The following is a 24,342-nucleotide window of genomic DNA, read 5'->3' as shown; positions in this document are numbered from 1 at the left end:
ATTTTTTTGCGTTTCCTTTTTGCCATTAATGAGATGGGCTCCGCTCCATCGCCCACCATCATCATCCCCATCACCCTGTTATATTATATCCACTATGGGATATGGGAATCGCACCTCAACTTTTGTCAAGCAGTGCCAACAGTAATAGTAGTGTTATGTTAATGGCCCAGGTTAATTCTGCAAAAGCCATCATATCATATTCTGCTACTATGGTTCTAAGAGCTATAGGAATTGGACCTTTGAGACTGTGTTATTAAAGTTATAACGAGTTTCTACAATGAAAATGAAACCAGTTTGATCTTCTTCCAAAGTTAATACGTTATGCACTTGTCTTGAATGCTGCTAAAGTTATAAAATGTGTTATTAGAGGGTCAGTGTAGGTATTTTACCATTTACCAGACCTCCATGGGATGGGATGGTAATAATGAAAGTAAAATGAACTTTGAGAGCTAATCAATGGGAAAGGCAAGTTGTGTAATAAATAAGGAATGGTGAGGTTTAAAATCTAACGCTTTCATTTTCATTGAATGGTTTATACATACATACGTATGGGTATTCTTAATTTTTTTTTTTTTTGTATATCCATTTGTACCCATGTACAAAAAATATAAATATATATACGTATGTATGAGAAAGGGAAGATTTAACTTACGCAGAGTTAGGGTGTGGTGTCAGTACTATGCTCTGTCGAATGTAGATTTGATAATGGTGGAAGAGATTTATTACTAATAATTTTATGATGAGCAGACATGCAGGGATCCACGTGTAGGTTGCATGATAAGGCGGAAGGCGCGGCAGTGAAGGAGGTAGGTTTGGTTGGTTGGTTGGTTTACTTTGGGTTGGAGAATCAGAATTCAGACGGACGGGAGGAGTTTTTGAGTGAATTAACATACTATATGATGGATGGAGAAGGACCCATCAGCATTCAGCCACTCGCTGTGGTTGTTCTCCTTATGGTCAAAGGGGAGGTTTTTCTGATTGGATTACACTACATTACAATTTACATGACATGCCACCCCAGAAGAACTAGCGTTAAATCTTTGTGAGTCGCAAGGAAATTGGCTTTGCTGTGTTACTGCTCAGGAGTGGCTTCAAGAATCATATCAATTAATAAAATGTTTGCCGCGATAATAGTTGTAACTAATCCAGCTTAACGTGCCCCTTGGAGTTGGCTCGGATGGTTTCGAGGTAGCTCAGTTGAGTCCTGAGGTAGTGTGTTTGAGCCACCTCTCTTACCGCCTGTGCATCTTTGAGGAGCGGAGTGCACAGGCGCAGGGAGATTAGTCTAGCAAAAATCGAGATACTCTCTGTGTTTTGACCCAAAAAACAAAAAAAAATCCAGCTTAACGTACTAGTGGTTAGTATTTGGGCAGTGAAATTCACATTCACTTTGGGTCATCAGACTAACGGTAGCATGCGCAGTCTGCTTACTTCGTGTCGATTAAGCCTACTTACCTTGCTTGCTCTCTCGTTCGTCTCAGAATTCAGACCAAAAGATAAAAAGGAGCAAAGAGTTCCTTCCTACCAATACCACCCCCCACTCACTTTACTTGCAGTTTCACCTTTCCCTTGGGAATGAATTAAGATGACAGGGCAGGACAGGAGAGGTAAACAAAAGAACAAGACTGCAATCTTGGCCTCTCTTTTACTCTTCTTACTTTTGGAACAGGCCGAGAGGACTGACTGAGGAAGTCATGGCTGGCTGGCTGAATAGTCTCAACAACTCCAATTGGAGAGACACTACTACTAATTAGATTTAGATCTGCAACACACTTTTCATTTACTCCTATGTATCACTCGAGATGCTTCAACACGCAGATGAAAATTGATCATTTACTCCTAAAGTGAATAACTGATCCAGACTTCATTGCCAACAGTGACTAATCTTCTTACTTATGTACATCAGGGGAAGTTTTGGGTGCCACCGGAATTCAAATGACAAATCATCCTAATGGTACAACACATACATCTGCAGTACAAAGGATCCAAAATTACATCAAGGCAAATGAAACAGCAGCAGCAGCAGCTAGGGATGTAAAATATCCCCATCCATCAAGATGCCCTCCTTTACCTCACCCAACTCTTTTCACCAGTCCGGCGATGGATGTAAAATATCCCACGATTAAGATGTCCTCCTTTACCTCACCCAACTCTTTTCACCAGTCCAATGTTCCCTTCGGTTATCCTTGTACATTACAATTCTTACAAATTACAATTCCAATACACCTTTAAGAAGATTCAGTCCTTCTGCTGATATGCTCCTTCGGACCCGAGTTGGGGCCAGTTCTATTCTAGGCGGAGGATCTGGTGAAAAGCAAACCACAATGACCGTCAGATTATCACAGGTATTCCTCTTCAGTGCTTCTCTAACCAATTCTCTTGAACATCTTTCAGGATCATTGTGAATCATTAGTTCCTTCCTTACTATTGTAACGGCACACTGACTGCTCATGACATCCCAAAGACCATCGCATCCCATAATGAGGAACTCATCATCCTCACTTAAAAGAATCTCCTGCAACTCTGGCTCTGCACTTAGAGGGCAAGATGAACCTTTAGGAACCTTCATGTGCCAGTCTCCAATTGCACGTGCCACAGATAATTGGCCATTTAGGTACCCATCATACACGGCACCTCCAAGTTTCTCTATTCGAATTCTTTCAGTTGTGCAGTTCGGTTTGTGGTCTTTTGACAGCTCAATAGCTCTACCTCGTTTCCCCAGCACAGCACGACAATCACCTGCATTTGCGACTACCATTGTTCTGAAAGGAAAACCCGTCAGGAATAATCCAAAAGCTAGATAAACAAGGAATTAAAATTATCTATATAACATTAAGTATTTTCAGAGGGATTCAACTCTGGAGAAACTTAAGCACAACAGTTACTACTGATTGTGAACCGACCTCTAATAAATTACCACTCAATATAACTATGCAATCTAAACTGTCTCTCACACACAAGGCTATAATGCTAAAAAGTGATTCTTTTTGGGGATCTAACAGCTGTGTGAGAAAATAATTGACAGTGAAGGTGGAAACAGCAGGACCCCCAAAAAAATTTTAAAAAGAGTGTAAATTTCTTCCAATCCAAAATCATCAAGTATTATATTATCAGTGAGCCAAATCCTTGATAAGGCTAGGGTAATGCCTCATCCTACCTTTGAGTATATCAGGCACAAAAGCTCCCGCAGGAGCATTGGACTGTAATACTGCGAAAGATTGTGGCTGCTTAAGCCAATGCCACTTAACAAAAAGCTTAAAAAAGATTATCGAGGAAAAATAACAAAAGAAGAGGGGGAAAAAATTACGCCTTTGTTTATCAACGAAAACCCCCTATTTTCTCACACTCACAAAAAATAAAAATAAAAATAAACGCTAAAACTCTCATTTTCTCCGGCATATAAAATGCAAATAAGTATACGAAAAAGGAAAACTAGGAAAAAAATTCCTAAAGAAATAGGAACGCATGAATGAACAGCTATGCTTTCTTTAATGTTGCAAAGCCATAAAAACTGCCTAACATGATGAGTGACATATAAAGGAACTATACTAAATTTTTCATTATTAACTCATAACAGATGTGGGAACTCATAACAAGTAGAAGAAACAATTCAGCAAATTCAACGTCAAACTGAAGACATGGAACTCTAGCCTATCTTCCAGATTATTCAAACCACAAGCTTAGGCAAACCATGCAAATAAAAGTCTCTACTCAGTAATTCAAAGGAAAATGGCATTCCCGGAAAAGCGAGAAGCCTTTAACCCCAAGAGCTTGTACTGACTAGTTTCTATACTTCAAAATTGTTGGCTGGAAGTCAATGCACCACATGGTAATATGAACCACTACAGACCTAACGAACTGCACACAAGGGTCTGAAAGTGGTTGAAGTCTAGCAAGGCAAAGAGGTTTGGGCTGGTTAGCTTATGTACTCCAAAGAAAAAGACAAGACTTTCAGCAACAATAAGTCATAGTGTATTAAGTTGAATCCGGTTTGGGCATCCTATAACCTCCCATCAGTAACAGTTCCAGTTTTAGAGGTGCTGAGGGTGATCTAATCTAAGCACATTTCACTCAAGCAGCTCCATTTGTATCTTGAGTAGATAAGTACAATTAATTTATTTTGAATTGGTCCATTTTGCAAGCCATGAACAACAAACCATTCCCAAAAATGATTACAATGACCAACTTCTTTATAGATGTACTGAGCAAACTGTCCAACTGTATTTCAACATTCTACATACGGCCTAAAATCAACCAACCAACAAGACGACTTGTTATAGGTATACCTACCTTTAACTAGCAGGGATTGCCACACATTTACCCCAATATTATACAGTCATGCACATGCTGCATAAGAAGCCCTCTCCTATGTTTCTCTCTACCTCTTTTATCTACATATTAATGGTGCCTTCAGAATAGCAAAGGGCAAGATAGTCTGAAACAACTACTCAACGTGAAAAATTTTCTGCATATCAGTCTAAGTTCCTGAATTCTCCTTGTGTCCAATCCTGCTATATTTAGTTCATTTAAGTCAAAGCGTAATTTTCTCATTCTTGATGAATGAATGCACTTCAACCGCAGGTGGCAGAAACTCTAAACTGTTCAGTAAACTAATTTAAAGTGGGCAAAGGAAAGACTTGAACTAAAGGTGCTAACCTACCTTCCAGATATCAATGCAGTCAGGGCTGTGGTGCCAGAGGAGATGTCCAGAGTACTATCATCAGCAAAGGCATAATCAGCTTTTAGAAAAGCGTTCTTAATTGCCTTCTCCAAGAACAATGGAAAAGAAGAATCATCGACTATGAACTTGAGAATATTCTTTCTAATAAATATTGCAGCATCTGTACCACCATGACCATCAAAAACCTGCGGCACAACCTCAAAAATTAACACAAGGAAAGGAATAAGTTTGCAAGAACATAAAATTACAAACAATCTGTTATTAACTATATTAGTAGTTTAAAAAAAGAAGGGGGAGAAGAGGACTCTGTGGAAGCTGGATAAAAAACCAAGAAAGAAGAAAATTCCTCTAAAAACTTTGGGAACTAATACACAAGCTGATCTTTCAAAATGTCAAAAGATGTTCCTAAGATATGCCAGAATTACTTTCTTAAACATTGCAAACACGGCCATTCTTCTCAGTGTTTACTCATTTCTTTGTGAGCATCCTAGCTTGTATCCCCTCCCAGAGGATGCAACATCCAATTTCTTTTTGTCTAATCTCCAAAAGCTGATAATCAGAATGTCATTAACAGACTTTCAAAAATAACAAGAAACACAGACGAGTGTCAAATCATGTCAGCTGGTGGTGAATCAAGAACTACTGACTTTCAATCAACACCATTTAACAACTACCGCATTAAAAAATAACTGTAGTCAAGCAACGGATTATTTTTGAATTGGTTACACACCCCATAGAAAGCTCCAGGAGAAGGGAAACCTGCAGTTTCACCTAAATGTTCAAATAGATTATCTATACATATATGTTCGTCCTCCATATATTGCTTGGGCCCTTTTTCAGCACAGCACCCTGACCGAAAAATTGGTAGGAAGCTTGATTTTCCATCAGATGGTGACTTCTGTCCACACACTGTCAGATCAAAATCCTGACATGGTAAAAATGAATAGTCAAGCATAGCACTTCAGATACTAAATATTCATGGATATAGCGAAGGCAAGGGTAGGAGAAACCAAGCCATTACTTGGAATTTGACTCTGTTACTTTCTCAGATGCATTTTCAATAAGAAAGGAATGAAGTCAGATGCAGTAAATTTAAGGTGTATGTGCTTTGAATTACCAAAGTTTCACTCTTTCCTATGCTAGCAACTACTACAATGAGTGATCTCATGATGTTTAAAGTCTGATTTTTTCCCCCTTCTTATAACCAACGCTTGCACACTTTGTTCATGAAAGGATAGATAATACTCAACTAGAAAGAAAAGAAAAATTATGGAGAACATTCATGAGTTATTTTGCATTACAAGCTTTCACTTCTAGAACTCCCTCTACCAGAGAAGATTACACTGAACAAGATAGAATTAGCTCAAAACATGTTGACTTCTAAGTTAAGATGACATTTACTATATCAAACTACTACTCTATCAGAGAATATAGCATTTATTTCATCACATTATCATAACTTCTCGGTAAGAGGAGATCAATGACAAATGATTTCATGACAACAATCTCATGAACAAGCCTTGAGATTGAATCTAATAGCCACATCGCTCAGTTTCTTGTGTGCTGTCAAAATTTGTCCACAAAATATATTACCTCTCCCTATGACATTGGACCTTTTGCGCATGTCGCGATAACGACATAAATAAGAAGCACAACTTCAGGACTGCATTTTAAAACAATGGTGTGCACGTAACGTGAGTGTCAAAGAAATCTATTCAACTCAGATACAATCACTTCAACAAAAATTATGAATAGCAGTAGGAGCCTGAATCCCTGAAACTAGCATTGTAAGAAAGTAAACGACCCCAGCAACAACAGTACAGAGTGAAACTTAGATAAGAGGAAGTTTACTTACAACATCACTTGGCTGTAGCAACGTAGCAGAGCTTACAGAATGTCGCGGAGGTTTACCATTTGGTGTCTGTTTCAAGTCATCAGAACCCTCCAACAGTTCATTTGGTGTCTCTTTCAAGTCATCAGAACTCTCCAATAGTTCATCCTCTACTTGAGGCACACTCTCTTTAATATAGCCACTGTCTAATACAGTGAATGGCGGCGGACAATCAGTACCAGCTGCCATATTCCAGATCATCAACTAAGTTCCTTCCTCAGAAGATACCGATATCTCGGAATATCCTTCTCCACAGAAAATCAGCACTCTAAACTACAACTCCTTAGATTCAGAATGGCGGAGAAGCAAATCAACCAAATCTTTTGTTATTTATGAAAATAACACCAACTTCGATCAGTTATAGCGGCTGCGCCATACAAAAAGCCTTAATCTTCGGAAGACTGAGGTTGATTGTCTGAAAAAATGCGGAAGATATAATCAAAATGAAACACCTACATCAATTCGGCAGCAACCCAGCATTCGTCAACTCCTCAACCATATCCCAGCAAACTCAATCAAGAACCTTACTCTAATCCTTTTGGCTGACTCCCAAATAGGAAATTAGCAATAAATGCCCAAACTGATCCAAACATAAGATCAAAATAAGATCTCATAACCTTCTCCTCCCCTTCCCCAGGACTGAAATCGAAAGCAACTTCTTTTTTTCTCAGCAGAAAAATGATGAAAAATGAATGCAACCGAATGATATTTTTAGCAACCGCAGAAAGCCACCTAAGAAACCAACAGTTAACTAAATTCCCACCAAAAAAATTGCAATAAAATCAAACAATTCACCGTCTTGACCCCTCCAAATCTGGACAGGATAAATAAATCAAGATTCCAAAAGGAATACAGGGAACAGTAATTCCGAAAGATGATAAAAAAAAAAATTGGGAAAGTTTTTGTTCGCCGTTTTTTTAATTTTAATTTTTGGGCTCAAATTCAGGCATTGATCAAAACTAAAGGAGAAAAAAGGAAACAAAACCCATAAATCAGAGACCCCAAAAAAGGCATTTCGATTGAGAGAGAGAGAGTATATAAATTATAAAGAAGAAGAAGAAGAAGAATGGCTAAAAGTTTTTCAATGCGGTGGGTAACCGGAAATGGAAGGTACCTAAGCGTAGACGATGACGCATGATTTACTGACACGTGGTGGAGACTGAGTGGTGGCCAATATAGTTGACCGGATGACCTGGTTTTTCACTCCCCCCTCTTTTTTTTTTTTTTTTTTGGGGCAAAGAGCTGTGGCGTTGCGGGGGTGTTGGTGTTGATGGGAGAGATGGGGGAGTGGTGCCTTTGGAATGAAACTATGACAGGGCTGGGCGGCGGATCGCGGCCATTGGCGTTGTAGTGTATGGTCCTATTGGCCGAATTAACGGTGGGAGTAAAAAGCCAGAATGGGGGTGCTTTTTTTTGTTTTGGGATTTTTTTTTGGGGGGGGGGGTGGGGGTGGCGGTGGCGGTAATTGGACTACGATTTGTGTAGGTCGTTGACGGCCGTTAAGAGACATGTACATGGGATTCTCGAAGAACACATTACAGGTGGCTGTTTCTTATTGGAAAGAGTTGGGTTTCGGCTAAGATGAAAGGGTAATGCTTCCTTGGCTGCTTCGCTCCTTCCTTAGCACCTTTTCATCCCTTTCAAATTCCCATCGGTAGCAACTAGCAAGGAAGATGCTGCTCCAGTCAGTCCACTTGCTGCTTTTTGGAAAAAATGACCTCCTTTTTTTTTGTGGTATTAGTACTATATATAGGCAATACTCCTTTCTTCTTTTTTTTTTTTTTTTGGGGGTTTGCAACTTTTCTTCACAGCCTTATAAAGTAGCCCTATTATTAGTATCATCTTAAAGTAAAATGGATAGGGAAGTTATCTAGTAAAGAATAATTTACTGAAATACTACTATTTATGCTTTCAAAATAAAGCTAATATCGGCTTTGTTTGGATTCTTTAATTTTTTATAAACAAAATTTTTATATACAATGTTATAATAATACATAAACAAAAATAATTTCAAAAACACTACATCCATGCAATATATCAAAAACAACTCCAACTATACAAAATATGTATATATATATATATATACCATCACCTATCACTCTCCACCGCTACTGCCACCACCCCCACACCCATGACCCTCCCTCCTCTCCACTAATCGCAACCTTTTTGGTTTGTGGTCGCACCCAAAAGCCATGACTCATGGCTTCTACTTGCAACCTTTATGGTGTCGACCAATAAGGTCGTGGCTAGAGTGGTGGTTAAAGTCGCAGCCATCACCCACGAGTGGGAGAGGAGTTTGGGGTTAGGGGAAGGGAGGGGAGAGAGAAGGGAGTGGGGGAGGAGGTGGGTGGTGTAAAATTTTTTTCATCTTCTTCTATCTCTTCCAAAACCAACAAAAGTAGTCTGATTTAAAATCTTTTGAGATAAAAAAAAAAAAGCATACCCTAGGTGAAAAAAATAAAAGTTGAAGATACAAATGTGGTAACTAAATATTTGTGGTAAACTAAAATTGTCCGCCGAAATTAATTGTATCCCTGGTTGTGCTGGGCCTTACTTCCATTTGTATCCATTGTCTCACATCCTATCATTCAGGACGGGCCGTTATCAGAATTGCAGGCCAGAACTTATACAATGGGCCGACATGATGTTCTTGGGCCCTCCTTCTTAAATCAAAACACAACTTGTTACACAAAGCGACCAGAAGAACTCTACCCATTACAGATCCAAAATCTTAACTTTGGTTCCTGCGTCTACTACAAAAGATACCCAAAAAATATATTTTTTTTTCCTACTAGCATCTTTTAAGGAACTACTAGTGAGTGTGTTTGGATAGTAAATTATTTGAGATAATTTTGTAAAAAAATTACTGTAGCACTTTTTTGATATGATATATGTGAGATAAAAAGATAATTGAAAAATGTGTTGATCATGCAAGCAAATCAGTATTTATGGTGTTCTTTTTTTTTTACCCGGGGGATCAAATGGTACTTACTGAGTTTGTTTTCAGAAAGAAACTGGACACATGATGATACAGAGGAAGTTTGCAGATTACTCTTTAGCAGTCGTTTCTTCTCTGAGTCTTATAGCAGCAGACTAGGGGGGGCTGTAAACGGCGTAGTTTGGGGGCTGTAAACGGCAGATTCTGTACGCCAACAGCCCAAGTACCACCAAGATATTTAAGTCTTGACCTCTCGCCTTGCCACTTAATTGTGGTTTCCTCCGACGGGAAAATCCCATCGGCTTCCCCTTCCCTTATACATACTAGATTAGAGTATGTTATACAAATGTTATTATTGTAAAAAAAAAAAAAGCGAATTCTGTAACGTATGCTCGTTTTATTAGTAAGAGAGCTGAAACTTTTCTTGCATCTTGTGTCCAGTAGAATTTGTATGATTAAGAAAAACTCAACAATTACCACTAACTTCTCATTATTCCTCACAATCTTTACTGGTAACCAAATGTAACTAAAAATAATTTTTAATTTTTCTTTTTCACTTTTCCACACTTCAATTTTCCACGCCATATGGTCCCAAATAGAATACTCTAAGTTTGGTTCAATCCTTTTTTCTGTCAAGAAGTCAATTGACTCTTACTGACTCAACAAACCTAAACCCCAGAGCATACTCCAAAAGCCGGCAACTCTTGGAGCAGCCCCAGGAGACTTATCTACCCAGCAAACCCCAACCCCTTCCCCGGCGACTCTTGGTTCAATCCTTTGAATGTACCAGAAAAACATAAACGTCATGTGAGTGAATGGAAAGTCTCGAATCCAGACTGAATAAAATAATTAATTGACTCTGTACAATGGTCGGCAGAAATAACTCCCTTTATTCTTTTCCCTTGTCGAATCCCAACCCAAAAAAAAAAAAAAAAAAAGGAGAAATAGAAAAGAGTGGTTGCATTGCAGCACGTGACGTGAGCTTTGCCCATAGTTCCGTGTACCTCTCAAGTCAGATTCATTCAACAAAATAAATAGTGTAGTGTTCCACCAACTAATTATGCAAACCACCTACTGGCTACTGCCACTGCGGGCGGCGCCATTACAAAAAAATGTTCCATCAGAAATTCCCACAGTTTGATTCCCTCCAACTCAGCTTCAATTTCTTCTTATCAAAACCCACAGTTCCTTGCATGCCTTTCACAAATATCTTCATCATTATTGTTACAGACAAAAAAAAAAAAAAAAAGAACCAGAAGAACCAAAACCATCCACCTTTTGCTTCCCTTTCTCGTAATTTTCTTTAATAAAAATATAAAGACACACCAATAACAAATAATAATGACTTTGAAGCAGCTCTCCTCATTTTTTAGTTTGATCAATAATTTCTTTCATTTTACATTTGATTACTAATAATAATTCGACTAATTAGGGGATTATGAGAGCTCTCACTAATATTAAATGAAGTTTTTTTTTTTTTCCAAAAAACGTAATAATACCTATTACCTACTGTCAAAGGGGAGTGGGTTTTGAAGCTGCCTCCTCCCAAAGTCAGTCCCTAAGAAACCCGCCTGACCTGACCCACATTGTGCAGTGCAGCAGCGTGGAAATAGTGCAGTATGTATTGGGTTCCCCTTAGCCCTAGAGAGTGCCTTATCGTCTTCCCTTCCCTTCATTCAGATACGACTACAACTGGTAGCGTGCAGTGTAATTGTAGCAGCAGGTATTATTCTTCTAGTTTTTTACTCCACCTGCTTAGAGCCCACTATGGCCATTTCTCATTCCTTAATTACTTGCGCATATGTAAATTTTGGCTGGTCATCCCAGCAGATCATGCGATTCCTCCATACCAACAGTGCACATTACAAGTGGAAAAGCGTACTTATTCCTGATACTTTGACAGACTCTCATTTCTTGATTCAAAGGTCATGACTTAAAGCATGGCACCTGATTCTAGTTTCTCTTATCTATGCAACTAATTTTTCCCTTTTCCCTTTGCTTTTCTGTTGCTTCCTGCCTCATGCAGGTCACCGGAGTTTCTTCTTTTCTCTTAGCTGTGTGCTTTCCTTGAGGTCCTTCTTCTCTGTTGTACACCACTTGTATATCTGTATAGGTTCCTATAATTTTTGACAAACATACCGTTGCTGTGTTAAATTGCTTATATATTGTTTCGGGCAATAATCTTGCAGCCGCCTATGAATCAATTTTGCAAAGAATCTTTTCTGGGCCTGCCAACTTAGCCGTGCATCGTTCATCCAAAATGAATGCGATTCGGCATTTTCCACTAGTGTTATGGTTTCTCTCATCTGGAGTTTTCTCCTCACACGGGTTAGCCGGGAATGTTTCTTCAACAAGACCAGCTGTAGTGAATGTTGGAGCTATTTTCTCATTTGACTCCACCATTGGCAGAGTTGCTAAGATTGCAATTCAGGAGGCTGTTAAAGACGTCAACTCCAACTCCACTCTCCTCCCAGGGACCAAACTTGTTGTCAAAATGCAAACTTCCAATTGCAGTGGATTTGTTGGCATGGTTGGAGGTAAATTTTTTTTTTCCCAAAAAAAAAAAAAATCATCTTTCTCAAGTGTTTCTTGTCGGATATTCGTTATTTGTATTTGCTTAGGAAACTTTGGGCAAAAAGAACAGAGCTTTTTGTTGGTATTTTAACCCTTTTCAATTTTTTTTAAAAAAATGTTTGGAAAAAAAAAAAATCCCTTTTCAATTCTTGTGCTATTGATGAATTTCTGGAAGGCTAAGCTTAACTTCGTCTAATTGCGGCTTTTTCATCAAGTTGATATGAACATATAGTCCCAGTTTCTTAATTTCCTGGAAAAATGGTAGAAATTCCTTTTGTTGGTCAATTCTTCTGTGCGGTAAATTTGAAGACTGTTGGTTTCATTACAGCTTTGCAGCTCATGGAGACGGAAACTGTTGCTGTTATTGGGCCACAATCTTCTGTAGTGGCACACACCATATCGCATGTTGCAAATGAACTTCAAGTACCTCTCTTGTCGTTTGCTGCTACAGACCCCACTCTTTCTTCGCTTCAGTTTCCTTATTTTGTTAGGACTACGCGGAGTGATTCTTACCAGATGACTGCAATAGCTGAAATGGTAGACTATTACGGTTGGAAAGATGTAATTGTGGTTTTCCTAGATGATGATTATGGAAGGAATGGTGTGTCTGCATTAGATGATGCAATCGCAGCTAGGCGCGGTAGAATCTCATACAAAGCAGGGATTCCACCAGCACCTGGTGTTAATAGGACTGACATAATAGACATTTTGATAAAGGTTGCGGTTATGGAGTCTCGGGTTATAGTTCTACATGCTTATCCTGATGTTGGGTTCATGGTATTTTCTGTGGCACAGTATCTTGGAATGATGGGTGATGGCTATGTTTGGATAGCTACAGATTGGCTTTCTTCTGTGTTGGATTCCTCTTCCCCACTTCCTCTGGAGAATATGGACTCCATGCAAGGAGTTCTTGTTTTACGTCAGCATACCCCTGATTCTGATAGGAAAAGATCATTTTTGTCAAGGTGGAATAAACTCAACGGTGGTTCATTAGGTCTGCATTCCTATGGTCTTTATGCTTATGATACCGTTTGGTTGGTTGCTCGTGCCATAAATTCATTCTTTGAGGAGGGCGGAAGAATCTCATTTTCCAGTGATCCTAATCTACGGTTTGTTCAGGGGAGTACTCTGCACCTTGAAGAGCTGAAAATTTTTGATGGAGGGCCTCTTTTGTTGAAAAAGATTTTGGAGAGTAATTTTGTTGGTTTGACGGGGCCTGTCAAGTTTAATTCTGATAGATCTCTTGTTTTTCCAGCATATGACATTATAAATGTCATTGGAACTGGTTTTAGAGTGATTGGTCATTGGTCTAACTATTCTGGATTATCCACTGTGCCTCCTGAGACTCTTTATTCAAGGCCACCAAATCGTTCAAGTGCAAATCAACAGTTATTTGGTGTAGTTTGGCCAGGAGAGACGGTAATAAAGCCTCGTGGATGGGTTTTCCCAAACAATGGAAAGCAATTAAAGATTGCAGTACCCAGACGGGTAGGTTATCGAGAATTTGTGTCACAAGTGCCAGGGACTAGCACTTTTAAAGGATTCTGCATAGATGTCTTTACAGCTGCTGTTAACTTGTTGCCATATGCTATTCCATATCAGTTCATCGCCTTTGGAGATGGCCATGAAAACCCTAGCTATAGTGAGCTTGTGGAGCTGATAAGTGCAGGGGTATGTGCAAAGTTGAAGAAAATGATAATTGTGGTATCAATTAGACAAGGGTACTAGCGAAGTTCGAGAAGTTAATTTGTTATAGCTGAACTTTGTTTTGCTTTTACAGGTGTTTGATGGTGCTGTTGGTGACATTACAATTGTCACCAATAGGACAAAGACTGTAGATTTCACCCAGCCTTATGTTTCATCGGGACTTGTTGTAGTGGCCCCATTTAGGAAGTTAAATACTGGTGCATGGGCTTTCCTCAGACCCTTTTCAGGATTGATGTGGGGAGTTACTGCTGCTTTCTTTCTTTTGGTTGGCATAGTTGTTTGGATATTGGAACACCGAACTAATGATGAGTTCCGTGGACCACCAAAGCAGCAACTAATAACCATCCTATGGTGAGTTTCAGAATTGAAAATTTTGAAGGCCAGACGTCAGTATGTTAAAAATCCTAGTTGACATCTAAGGAAATGACATTAAGAACTTAAAACTCTTAGTTGGTCAAACGACACATGATTGTAATGGATTGAGTAGGTTAATGGAATCCAATCGTCTTTGTTGGGGAAATGTAGTTTGAATTGGTTTAAATGGTTGATGCAGTTATAAGTGGATTGTGCAGTGTTCATGTTGATGTTTCTTGAAACAACCTGATTGTGGGCATGACTTGTTTGATAGCTATTCTTCGTTCTTTTTGCAGGTTCAGCCTGTCAACCTTATTTTTCGCCCACAGTAAGAAAAATTTTACATTTTCAGCTATCTTAATGTTTATGGGCAAGATGTCCTGTTGGCACCTTTTTAACTTCTTATTCTTTCTTTGTTTCAGGAGAGAGTACCGCGAGCGCACTTGGACGTGTGGTGCTGATAATATGGCTATTTGTGGTTCTCATAATTAACTCAAGTTATACTGCGAGTTTAACCTCTATTCTTACAGTACAGCAGCTCTATTCTCCTATTAAAGGAGTTGAAAGCTTGAAAGAAAGTGATGAACCTATTGGCTACCAAGTGGGTTCTTTTGCTGAAAATTATCTGATTGAGGAAATCGGTATACCTAAATCCAGGCTTGTCTCACTCGGGACACCAGAAGAGTATGCAACAAAACTTCTAAGTGGTCCAAAAAAAGGTGGTGTTGCTGCCGTGGTGGATGAACTTCCTTATGTAGAACTTTTCTTATCAAGCCAATGCAAATTCAGAATTGTAGGCCAGGAGTTCACCAAAAGCGGCTGGGGCTTTGTGAGTTTTGTTTTTCCATGTGTGATATATTCTGATAGATTTGCTTTCGCTTTATATGATGGTTAAACTCGTATTACTTTGCAATACTTGCACCATGTCTATGTTGGGCCTGCAAATGATGCATGCATGATCTGGTTGTACGAGGATTTTTACGTACTTAAACTTCTTCAATTGATCCGCTTCAAGATAGTGATCTAGTTTAACTTTTTAGGAGCAATTGAAATGTTTTGAGGAGCATTTTGATGTGGATGGTCTTGCTTGTAGCTACTGTTGATTCCAGAAAGTTCTTGTAGTTGCCAACTTGATAACTTTTGAATGATAATGAAGTACGTTAAATACAAAATCTGGATTTCAGGAACAACTTTTGTGCTAAATGCATTTGCTGCAAGTCAAATGTACTAAAAGCGAAACGTTTTTGTTTCAACTGTATGCGTGTTGCAAGATTAGTTATGCAATTGACTCTGAAGGTGTGGTGAATAATCGAAGACAGCTTCTCTCTGTTCGATTCCATCCCTAATAGTAATAAATAATTGCTTGTTTAACTAACTAGGCATTTCCACGGGATTCTGCTTTGGCTGTTGACCTATCAACTGCTATATTAGCTCTATCTGAGAATGGAGACCTCCAGCGGATACACGACAAATGGTTGACAAAAAGCACATGCAGTTCGGATAATGCAGAGATTGATTCAGACCGCCTACACCTAAAAAGCTTTTCGGGTCTCTTTCTGCTATGCGGGATAACTTGCTTCATCGCTCTGTTAATATATTTCTGGCAGATTATGCACAAATTTCGGGAAGCTGCCCCTGCAGGTAGCATTGCAAATGAAGGCCCAGGAAGCTCGCGACTTCAGACGTTATTTTCTTTAATGGATGCGAAGGTAGATCCATCCAGGAGAGACAGCAAGAGGAGGAAAATAGAGATATCATCATTATCAGATGGAATAGACTTTGGAAAGGATCCTGATGGAAGGCAATAATCTCAAGCAACCAAAATTATCTGTTTGGTTAGAAGCGTATTTGATTCTTGTCTACAGTCTACGCATGCACAATCCCGCGCTCACGTAAACTTTGGATAGATTATTGGTTATTACTACTAATACAATACTACTACTTTCCAGTTGCAAGTCAGCAGTAATGTTACTTTTGATAAGTGTACAAAATCAGCATTCTTAGCTGACTGACGGTTCCTGAATGCATTTTTACATGTTTAAAGAATGGAAACATCGCTAATATATAAAATTTTAAGTAGCACTGCTGTATCTTATGTTCTTTCTAGCCTGAACCTTTGATGCCACGAGATTTGTAACTTGAAGTAGATTAAACATGCGAGAGTATTTGTTCATCAGTTCTTTTTGAGCTGAGTTTTTGACAGGTAGATGTTAAGAAAGAACGAACTCGCTCACTCTATCCAAGTGCATTTGCATATACAGAAATTTAATACACCGTTGCCTTTTTCAATTTTAATTGCGCGGATTATAAGGCACTGGGCTGCTTGCATTTGCTCGGCGAAAATAGTCAATGCTGCTGGGGCTGGCTGTGGAAATTTTTCCACGAAAAAAGCCTATGATTATGGAGACGCGCAACTTTTGTCTGCAGCAACGCGCAGCTCCGTGCAGATGATCGTCTTTGTCTCGATCCTTTAAAGAAAGCCACAAAATCTAAAGTAATCAACCAAAAATTTCCACAACTTTTCACATAACCCATTTGATAATAATATGTTTGCGAAAAATACAAATGGATTTTGTAACCGCGGACCACGCATCTACTCAAGAGTGTAAATTATCACTAGGAGACCAGACGAGGAGAGCTGTAAACCATCATCCTTTTCTTCTCGAAAGTAGCTCTTTCACTGTTGGGAATAGCTGCACTTGCCATAGCCTGATCACCGCAACAGATGGCAAACAAGCTAAGTTAATTAACTTCGAAGGTTACATGAAATTCAATGCAACAAAACCAGGGAAGATATGAGGATCTTCTTAAATCTACATATATATACCTAGATATTAAAACAAGCTTATTATCATCAAGTTAAAAGAGCAAGCAGAACAACGGATGTAGTAGGCCTTGATTGATGGTAGAATTGCTTGTTATAGTAGGTGATCAACTTAGTAAATCTTATCTCATGAAAGAACTTACTTGGATCGCTGAAGGTGACAAGTCCAGTACCCTTGAAATCGCAATTCCAATAGTTTCTTCCATGCATCTGGTAGTATGCATTCATAGCATAGGATGCATGGGCATGGACCTTATCAGGCTCGAAACAATCTCCCTTCTCATAGATCTCTCTGCAGTCCACCCCTCCTGGGCCACAGCAAAAATCTAAGACGGCCTGAACCACCTTCTCATCCGCATGTGGTTTGGCCACACACCAAACCGATGGTCCTCTTGCCATGCCTGAAACTCTCTCCCCAAACCCCATTTTGTTACCATTACTGCTGCAAAATTTACAGCTCAAGTCTACATCATAAACTTTTGATCCATCCGAATTGAATATCCCAAAGTTTCTCTCACTGACGCCCCCTTGTTTCTTGTTCTCGTTGAACAAAGCGAAAACAAAGATCTCTATACTATCCCTGGGCTTCATTGGAGTTCCTTTATTTGACTGAGCGCGTTCGATCAGCCTAGTGATGTAAGTTTTGGCGTTATCAGGAGCAGCTGCAGTCTCTCCTGCATCACCCTTGGATGGCCATCCTGATTCAGACACAGTAATTTCGACCGAACGATTGCCAAAGCCTAATGCGGCGACGGCAGATCGAACGGCATCAATCTGTGCATCCAGCATGTTGGTGTACTTGTACCCCTTGGGGTCACGTACCCCAGTGGAATTGCCTAGCAATGCATATTCCAGGTTGACCATAGCGGGATTATCCCTGTATGCAAAATATGGATATGCATTCACCATAAATGGTGAACCGGTATCAGCTAAGAATCCCACTATGGCCGTCATTGTGGGGAGGAGGGTGGTGGCGAAGGTGGAAGCCGAGGGAGGAAATGAAGATGCAAGAACCGCCATGCTATGAGGTGTCGTGACCTTAATTTTGCGGTCCAAACCTCGCGAGAGCAAAACTTGGTGCAAGTTTTGCATGGCTTTGACTAAAGCATTGTGATCTAACTTATCATCATCGGTGGTTAAATACTCATTTCCCACGGCAATGGCAATGACGGATGTGGCCGGAATGAAAGGCACGATACGAGTGGAAAACCACTCATCGGCGGCAGAAGCACTGGAACTTACGTTTGACACGAGGTAGTTTTCCACTGCAACAATGAGATCAATGCCGGTGTTGGAGAAGGCTTCAAGAATATCAGGGTTGGTGTCATAAATCTTGACCTTATCAATGAGGGTGGACTGAAGCAGCTGAGCTACTCTTTTTGGCGATGGCAGATTATTTCCTAGAGTGCCGTAGTTAATACCGACACCGGAGACGCTAGAGAAGGGGTTCAGTAGGAGGAGAAAGATCAGGGCTGGGAGTGCAATACCATTCTTGATCAAGTATGAAAGAGCCATTTATGGTGCGCCTGATGAGAAGAGACTGTTGAGCTGTAAACTCAATTCAGGTTCTGAGACTGGAGTGGTGATCCCTTGTATAAAAGCAATTTCTGCAGGAAATACATAATTTGTACGTATCATCAGTCTCTGATTTCTGATTTAATAGCAGCTACGAAAATTCAAACCGAGAAAAAGATTCCTGTTTTGGCACTGATGGGAACAGGACACTGGAAAGGAACTTTTGCCATGCTAGTAGTGGGGCACAATGTGCCCAATGTGGTGGCATAATGACTGGCTTTTTTGACTAAGATGCGTGATGGGTATGAAAAATTGTAAATCTATGATGACTAGTACTTTAAAAAAAAAAAAAAAAAATTAGACAGGGCCATGCATCTTCCTCTTCTGTTTTTAGGAGGTAGTGCAGAAAAATGAATTGCAGTGATTTCACGTATATCAAATAAAAAAATGATTAAAAAATATTAAATATAAAAAAAAATTTTAATAAAAAATTACAGACTAAACAAGGCAATTAAGTAACTGTTGAGCTTCTTGTATTCGTATTGAGTTGTTTAAACCATACAAAATTGAGTTCCCTTTTTTACCGAACGTTACTCGTTTACAACCCAAACTTCGCAACAAGAATGTGTCTGGATATGTGATTTTTTCTTTTAAAAAAAAGGGTTTTTTTTTGCTTTCATCACAGACATATTTTTCAACAACCAAAACATTACAAAAAGTTTTACGCAAGGAAACACTTTTCAAAACGTATTCCACTTTTCAAAACGATTTCATATACAATTGACTCTTGAGCAGTTTACAACGAAGACAAGTGAAACACCTTAAAAACCTCTATTACAAGTTTCGGGAATCGTGTAGAAAAGTAATTATCAAATCCTTCAGGGACTTGCCCAAGAATTCCCTGGATATCCTTTGGAAGTTCTCTATAGTGGTTTAACTTGTTTCGTATCACACGCAACAAGTCCCGAACACTATCAAATTTGTAACGCCTGTAACGTCCAATATCATTGATAAAAGCAGTATCCATCTTTTCATCCCATTTACCACCTAAAGCCACATTTCCAATACTTTCCAATGCTTTCAGCAGTTCAGATTCCTTCTCCCTATCCTCCAATTCCACCCTATCGCTGGCATCTCGAAGAAATGAAAGTCGCATCTCTGAATCCCAAAACAAAGGATGACATGCTACTTGAGTTGCTTTTGGCCTAAAAACAAGAGAGAAACTTTGAGAAATGGGCCTTCCTCTTGTTTGAATAGAGAAGCTTATACAGAGAGCTTATACTTTATGCAGCAAAAATCTATCAATATCCAACCGTATGCATGCTGGTCTCTGTGTGCAACTATACGTCTCAAACAAAAGACATCGAAAAATAAAATGATGGCATACCTCAACTCAGGGTTGCAATGCAAGAGAGAAGCGATCAAATCTGTTGCTTCAGGAAGGTTTTCTATCAAGAACAAGTCTTTTTGGTTATTAACTATATTCACATCACGTTCAAGGATTTCACCAAATGGGTGTTTGCCACCGGTAATACAAAAGAAGAGAAGACAGCCTAGACTGAACAAATCTACAGCTCGCGTCTGACGTTCATGAAGAAGTTGCTCAGGTGCTTGCCACCCTGAACTCCCATAACCTACACAAATAGTTTATGCATTGTTTATAAGAAATAGAACTCCACAAGACACTTTGAGACCGACCCAAATTTTACAAACAAACTTCAGGAACCAAAAAACTTAATGATAGAGCTTAAAGGATTTCCCTAACCAGTTGCATGCTTTGTTAAAGAAGACATATCCCCAGAAAGGCGCTTGCTGATGCCCATATCTGAAAGTTTGGCACATAAAACTCTTTCCTTTGTTACAAGAACATTTTGAGGCTTTAAATCCCGATGAATAATACCAAGTTCATGCAAATGAGCAAGCCCCCGAACAACATCCCTGGCGTTATAGAATAGAATAATGAAAAGGTGAATCTTACATTTTGCATATGTTAAGGATTTTAATAACTACTCATTGCAATCATATCAGTTGATAACGGTAAGAACTATAAGAAAGTTAACTAAGACATTGGTTGAGAAAAATCACCAATGCTAGCTGCAGTTGTATGCATACGATCCTACCCAAACTATAACTATGCTGAAAAAGAGAATGAAGAACAAAAATGTTAGAATTCGTCCTTAAAGTGTATTCATGAATATTACTGTTAAACCAAAATTTCATCTGAAAAGTTCATCACGTCTTTTTCTTTTTCTCTTTTAGGTGGGGAGGAGAAAAAAAGGGAGGGGGGGGGGGGGTTGGTGTGTGAAGCCAGGAAGCGATGTTCAAAAATGCCGGCGCTAACAAGATTCTAACTATCGAATGGTGGTATAACACTCCAAAATCTGCAATCATGATGTTTTGATAATACCACGTAACAGGCTTGCATATAAATTTGAAAAATTCAGAAACCCTGAAGTGATAGGGTAATCCCAATATGGAAGCTCCAAAGATGCAAATCTATCCATTGTTTACTACAGGTTTATGAACTTACCTCATTAATTTTAACAAATGATGCGAAGGATACCCATTCGACTTCGATAACTGGAGAGCATGGTTATCTCCTAGCAACCCTAGTCGAACAAATTCATTGCCAGCACAGTTAAAATCTCCATCCTGGTAAGTTTCTTGATTTTGTGAGCTAGAGCAGGACAATAATATCAGGTCATATAAGCTACAGGCACAACGTTCCAGAGCAAGATAGACAAAATCTTGATCATACTCCACACCAAACCATCTCACAATATTTGGATGGTGATCCGAGGCAATGAGATTTTGGATCTCTTTAAATGCCACGTTGTGATGGGTCTGTACAAGGCGCTTAACAGCAACTGGACGACCATCATAAATTCCCTCAAGCACGATGGTACCGTTGCTTCCCTTTGCAATTTCTGTGGTTGAGACAAACAATCTGCCAATGTTGCGTCCGTCCATGAAACCATCTGAATTATTAGGCAACCCAAGTAGTAAGAATTTTTTTGCTCTTTCATAATCTGGGAGCACATTGATGTCTTTGACCATTTGATCATAAGAAACATTCTTTTTCTTTCTCTCAGCAGTTTTGCTATTTGTTCTTGGTTTTCGAAGTTTCTTCTTTCTGGTTGTTAAAGCTTGGATATTGGGCATCTCAACTCCCTTGTTTAACTTACCTTGTTCTTTAACTACCAAGTGACTAACAAAGAAAGTAACAATTAGGAGCATAAGACCACCAAAAAGGGCAACAAACCAGAAATGAGATCCTATTAAATTAGCAAAACCTCCAATCTCATGAATTTGACCAATATCTCCTTCAGGCAAAGCCACGACTCCAAAATCTTCACTCTCAGGAGTGGGTAGAGCAAGCCCTATATCACCTCCATTACTTTGATGCAAACCTAATATCTTTTCGACCAGCTGTAACATAGGATCAAGGTCAGGTGCAGGTAGCAAGAGCACTTTGTCCCCAGCAAAAGCATCTGGCAAACTATTAGTCTTGAAAAGAGACTTGAACGAACTGCGATCACGTATGCGGTAGACAACAGGCTTTGGAGGACAATGAAGCTGCAACTTGGCATCAAGATTCTTTCTAAGGCTAACTTGATCTTCTGTATAAAAGACACTACCCAGAAAACTTTCAATTGCATTGCATTGATAGGAAGCTTCAATATCAGCAAACGTTAGATACCATAAAATCTTTCCTGTCTTCATATTAGTAAACTTTAGAACATAATCCTTCCTAGTAACATAAAGTGGCTCTTCAATTCCATCCAAATTCGTGGCACTATGAGGAACCCATCCTCCAAAATCTGTCCTTGCGACAAGGGTACTTTCATCACTGTGCTCATGCTCAACTGCTCTAACAGTGTCTGAACACAGGGTATGAATTACTTTTCCAGTTTTGACATCAACAATGAAAATTGTTGATTTCTTCGAGCCTAACATAATTCCACCACTAGCTGATATGAAAGGAGTGCTCTTTAGGAATTCTTCCACACTCACTGGGAGTTTCTGAGAATAACAACCAATGTACGAACGTTAGGAAAAGAGCCAAGATTTGTTCAAAAGGCGACAATAGTATCTAAATTAGCACACCAGAAGTCTAGCCCCTCGGCAACTAAATCCTCATAATTGAATGAATAATACAGAACCAGAACACATGCAATCCTGAGTTTTTACGAACACTCGAACAATAGACTTTTGATTTATACAAAAATTAGCAGAAGGAATCAAATCCAATAATGTAAAGAAAGACTGCACCATTAAGAAGAGCTAATCATGTGATAAGAACACCTATTTGTGAAAATTACACGGAAGGCTCGCTTACCACATTCTTCAAGCCATTTCCATTGACATACAGCTGCCAATCTTCTCCAATGTCTATGAAAAAATCATCGGCCCATGTGGTGGCATTGTTCCGTTGACCTTCATTATGGTGGACAGCCTGATAAGACGAATAAATCGCGGAGCCTGATGCAAACGACCATAGCACTTTTCCTGAGTTGATCTCCACTAAGTATATGGTGCCATCCGGGGCGGCCACCACTGCTGTATCATGTTTACTGAATTTGAGACCAAGAAGATAATAGCACTTAATAGAATAATATTCAGCAGGTTGCACGGTACAGAAAGAGTGCATAGGTTCTTGAACATAGCACGAACAACTTAAAGGAAAAATATATCTTAAAACTCTGTGAGATTTAACGTTGAACACGAGAACAAGCTTTTTTTTTTTCGCTCGACAAGAACCAGTAATGAGTTCTATTTCCCAAAAAATAAAAAAAATATATATATCAAAGTATATTCCACTAGTGAATTACTATTTCTAAGGTTTTTTGTGTGTGTTTTTAGAATCAGATCACGTGTTTTATTATCAAGGTTTTCAGAGGGTATCGGCATAAATGTCCTGTTACAAACAAGGAATGATGGTAAGTTTGGGCATTTCAGTTTCATCAAAATGTATTGATTTATTTATTTTTTTTCTTCTTCAAAATAACGAAGCACTTAATCAGCAGGAATCCACAAGACTACTGGAATGCCAAAACTGTGATCAAAGAATTAAGTCCTCATTCTTAAAGAAGAAATTCAGGTGAAATCGGTAGGGAAAAAGGAAAAACTTACGACGTCAGCGGCAATGGAAGGTGGGAAGCAGGAATATCCGAATCATCATCCAGGTCGGAGCTCCGTGAGCTTGATGGAGGTCCGGATGCAACGACAACAACTAAAGATGATACTACTACTAGTACCAGCAGTATTACTAAACATACAAGAGGAACTGAAATACCCCTCATTTCTCAAGATTCTCGGGAGCCAAATTAGGAAGCCATATAATGGCTGGCTCATTCGATTGAAGATATACGAAATAATTTGATTGGATTGGTCGGAGAATAATAATCGGATGGGAGAAAATCCAAAAATTCTAGGGTTTTAAAGTCGTGTGCAGCAAAAGAAGACAACTTTTTTTTTTAAAAAAGGAATTTGAGGCGTTAATCATGTGGGAATCTGGCAAAGAGAGTGACACTCAAAAGACGACCTGATCTTTCTAAATCCTAAGCTATCTTAAGAGAAGACATTTGAATGGTTTGGTAGGCATAAAGGCGACCAAAAAAGGGTTCTAAATCCCTTTTGGGAATTTGCTTAATAGCCTTCAAATGAGACGTCAATTACTAATATATTTTGCTTAACTCTTCAGTCAGTTTGTTCAGCTTTCTTCAGGCTTAGACTGACCATCATATGTAGGATTTTTGTCTTAAGAAGTACAGTTTAGATTTGTGGTAATGTAAAGTCTGTACCACCCCCAAATCTCTTTATACTCTTCTTTTATTCTTTTATGTATAGAATAAGAT

General features: G+C 39.1%; 4 protein-coding genes across 6 annotated transcripts; 1 reads left to right on the top strand and 3 right to left on the bottom strand.

Moving 5' to 3' along the window:
• Positions 1-1,813: 1,813 nt before the first annotated feature.
• On the bottom strand, positions 1,814-7,979 carry LOC113748809 (probable protein phosphatase 2C 27). The gene is made up of 5 exons (XM_027292371.1): positions 7,687-7,979; positions 6,537-7,304; positions 5,412-5,606; positions 4,661-4,866; positions 1,814-2,762 (listed from the first exon to the last, which is right to left on the bottom strand). Exons 2-5 carry the CDS (start codon positions 6,771-6,773, stop codon positions 2,210-2,212), a joined length of 1,191 nt encoding a protein of 396 aa, XP_027148172.1. The 5' UTR covers positions 6,774-7,304; positions 7,687-7,979; the 3' UTR covers positions 1,814-2,209.
• A 3,172-nt stretch (positions 7,980-11,151) lies between these two features.
• Positions 11,152-16,249, top strand: LOC113748981 (glutamate receptor 3.3). Of its 3 annotated transcripts, XM_027292595.1 has the most exons (8): positions 11,254-11,388; positions 11,537-11,582; positions 11,700-12,047; positions 12,413-13,755; positions 13,865-14,142; positions 14,442-14,473; positions 14,568-14,974; positions 15,525-16,249. In XM_027292595.1, exons 3-8 carry the CDS (start codon positions 11,771-11,773, stop codon positions 15,951-15,953), a joined length of 2,766 nt encoding a protein of 921 aa, XP_027148396.1. In that variant the 5' UTR covers positions 11,254-11,388; positions 11,537-11,582; positions 11,700-11,770; the 3' UTR covers positions 15,954-16,249. The 3 variants fall into 3 exon arrangements, with proteins under 3 accessions (XP_027148394.1, XP_027148396.1, XP_027148395.1); XM_027292593.1 differs by adding an exon at positions 11,152-11,233 and having other exon boundaries at positions 11,341-12,047; XM_027292594.1 differs by having other exon boundaries at positions 11,254-11,435; positions 11,537-12,047.
• A 391-nt stretch (positions 16,250-16,640) lies between these two features.
• Positions 16,641-18,574, bottom strand: LOC113749188 (glucan endo-1,3-beta-D-glucosidase-like). The gene is made up of 2 exons (XM_027292862.1): positions 17,113-18,574; positions 16,641-16,854 (listed from the first exon to the last, which is right to left on the bottom strand). The coding sequence occupies exons 1-2, from the start codon at positions 18,482-18,484 to the stop codon at positions 16,823-16,825; spliced, it is 1,404 nt and encodes a 467-aa protein (XP_027148663.1). The 5' UTR covers positions 18,485-18,574; the 3' UTR covers positions 16,641-16,822.
• Positions 18,575-19,242: 668 nt separating this feature from the next.
• On the bottom strand, positions 19,243-24,161 carry LOC113748761 (serine/threonine-protein kinase/endoribonuclease IRE1b-like). The gene is made up of 6 exons (XM_027292307.1): positions 23,618-24,161; positions 22,824-23,058; positions 21,015-22,507; positions 20,250-20,422; positions 19,872-20,118; positions 19,243-19,689 (listed from the first exon to the last, which is right to left on the bottom strand). Exons 1-6 carry the CDS (start codon positions 23,785-23,787, stop codon positions 19,281-19,283), a joined length of 2,727 nt encoding a protein of 908 aa, XP_027148108.1. The 5' UTR covers positions 23,788-24,161; the 3' UTR covers positions 19,243-19,280.
• Between the last annotated feature and the right edge of the window lie 181 nt (positions 24,162-24,342).

This window comes from Coffea eugenioides, chromosome 10 (genome assembly GCF_003713205.1).
Source record: "Coffea eugenioides isolate CCC68of chromosome 10, Ceug_1.0, whole genome shotgun sequence".
NCBI lineage: Eukaryota > Viridiplantae > Streptophyta > Magnoliopsida > Gentianales > Rubiaceae > Coffea > Coffea eugenioides.
This window is presented reverse-complemented; position numbering and strand designations above follow the sequence as displayed.

Bases quoted from the DNA above. Each gene is read 5' to 3' on its own strand.
- LOC113748761 (XM_027292307.1), bottom strand. From the start codon at position 23,787: ATGAGGGGTATTTCAGTTCCTCTTGTATGTTTAGTAATACTGCTGGTA. The intron at 23,059-23,617 runs GTAAGTTTTTCC...TCTCAAATTCAG, and splicing joins CTTCCATTGCCGCTGACGTC to TAAACATGATACAGCAGTGG. The intron at 22,508-22,823 runs GTAAGCGAGCCT...TGTTATTCTCAG, and splicing joins GAAATGGCTTGAAGAATGTG to AAACTCCCAGTGAGTGTGGA.
- LOC113748981 (XM_027292593.1), top strand. From the start codon at position 11,771: ATGAATGCGATTCGGCATTTTCCACTAGTGTTATGGTTTCTCTCATCT. The intron at 13,756-13,864 runs GTATGTGCAAAG...TTGCTTTTACAG, and splicing joins TGGAGCTGATAAGTGCAGGG to GTGTTTGATGGTGCTGTTGG. The intron at 14,474-14,567 runs GTAAGAAAAATT...TCTTTGTTTCAG, and splicing joins AACCTTATTTTTCGCCCACA to GAGAGAGTACCGCGAGCGCA.
- LOC113748809 (XM_027292371.1), bottom strand. From the start codon at position 6,773: ATGATCTGGAATATGGCAGCTGGTACTGATTGTCCGCCGCCATTCACT. The intron at 4,867-5,411 runs GTGTGTAACCAA...GTTGTGCCGCAG, and splicing joins CTCCTGGAGCTTTCTATGGG to GTTTTTGATGGTCATGGTGG. The intron at 2,763-4,660 runs GTAGGTTAGCAC...TTTTCCTTTCAG, and splicing joins ACTGCATTGATATCTGGAAG to AACAATGGTAGTCGCAAATG.
- LOC113749188 (XM_027292862.1), bottom strand. From the start codon at position 18,484: ATGGCTCTTTCATACTTGATCAAGAATGGTATTGCACTCCCAGCCCTG. The intron at 16,855-17,112 runs GTAAGTTCTTTC...TGCGGTGATCAG, and splicing joins TGTCACCTTCAGCGATCCAA to GCTATGGCAAGTGCAGCTAT.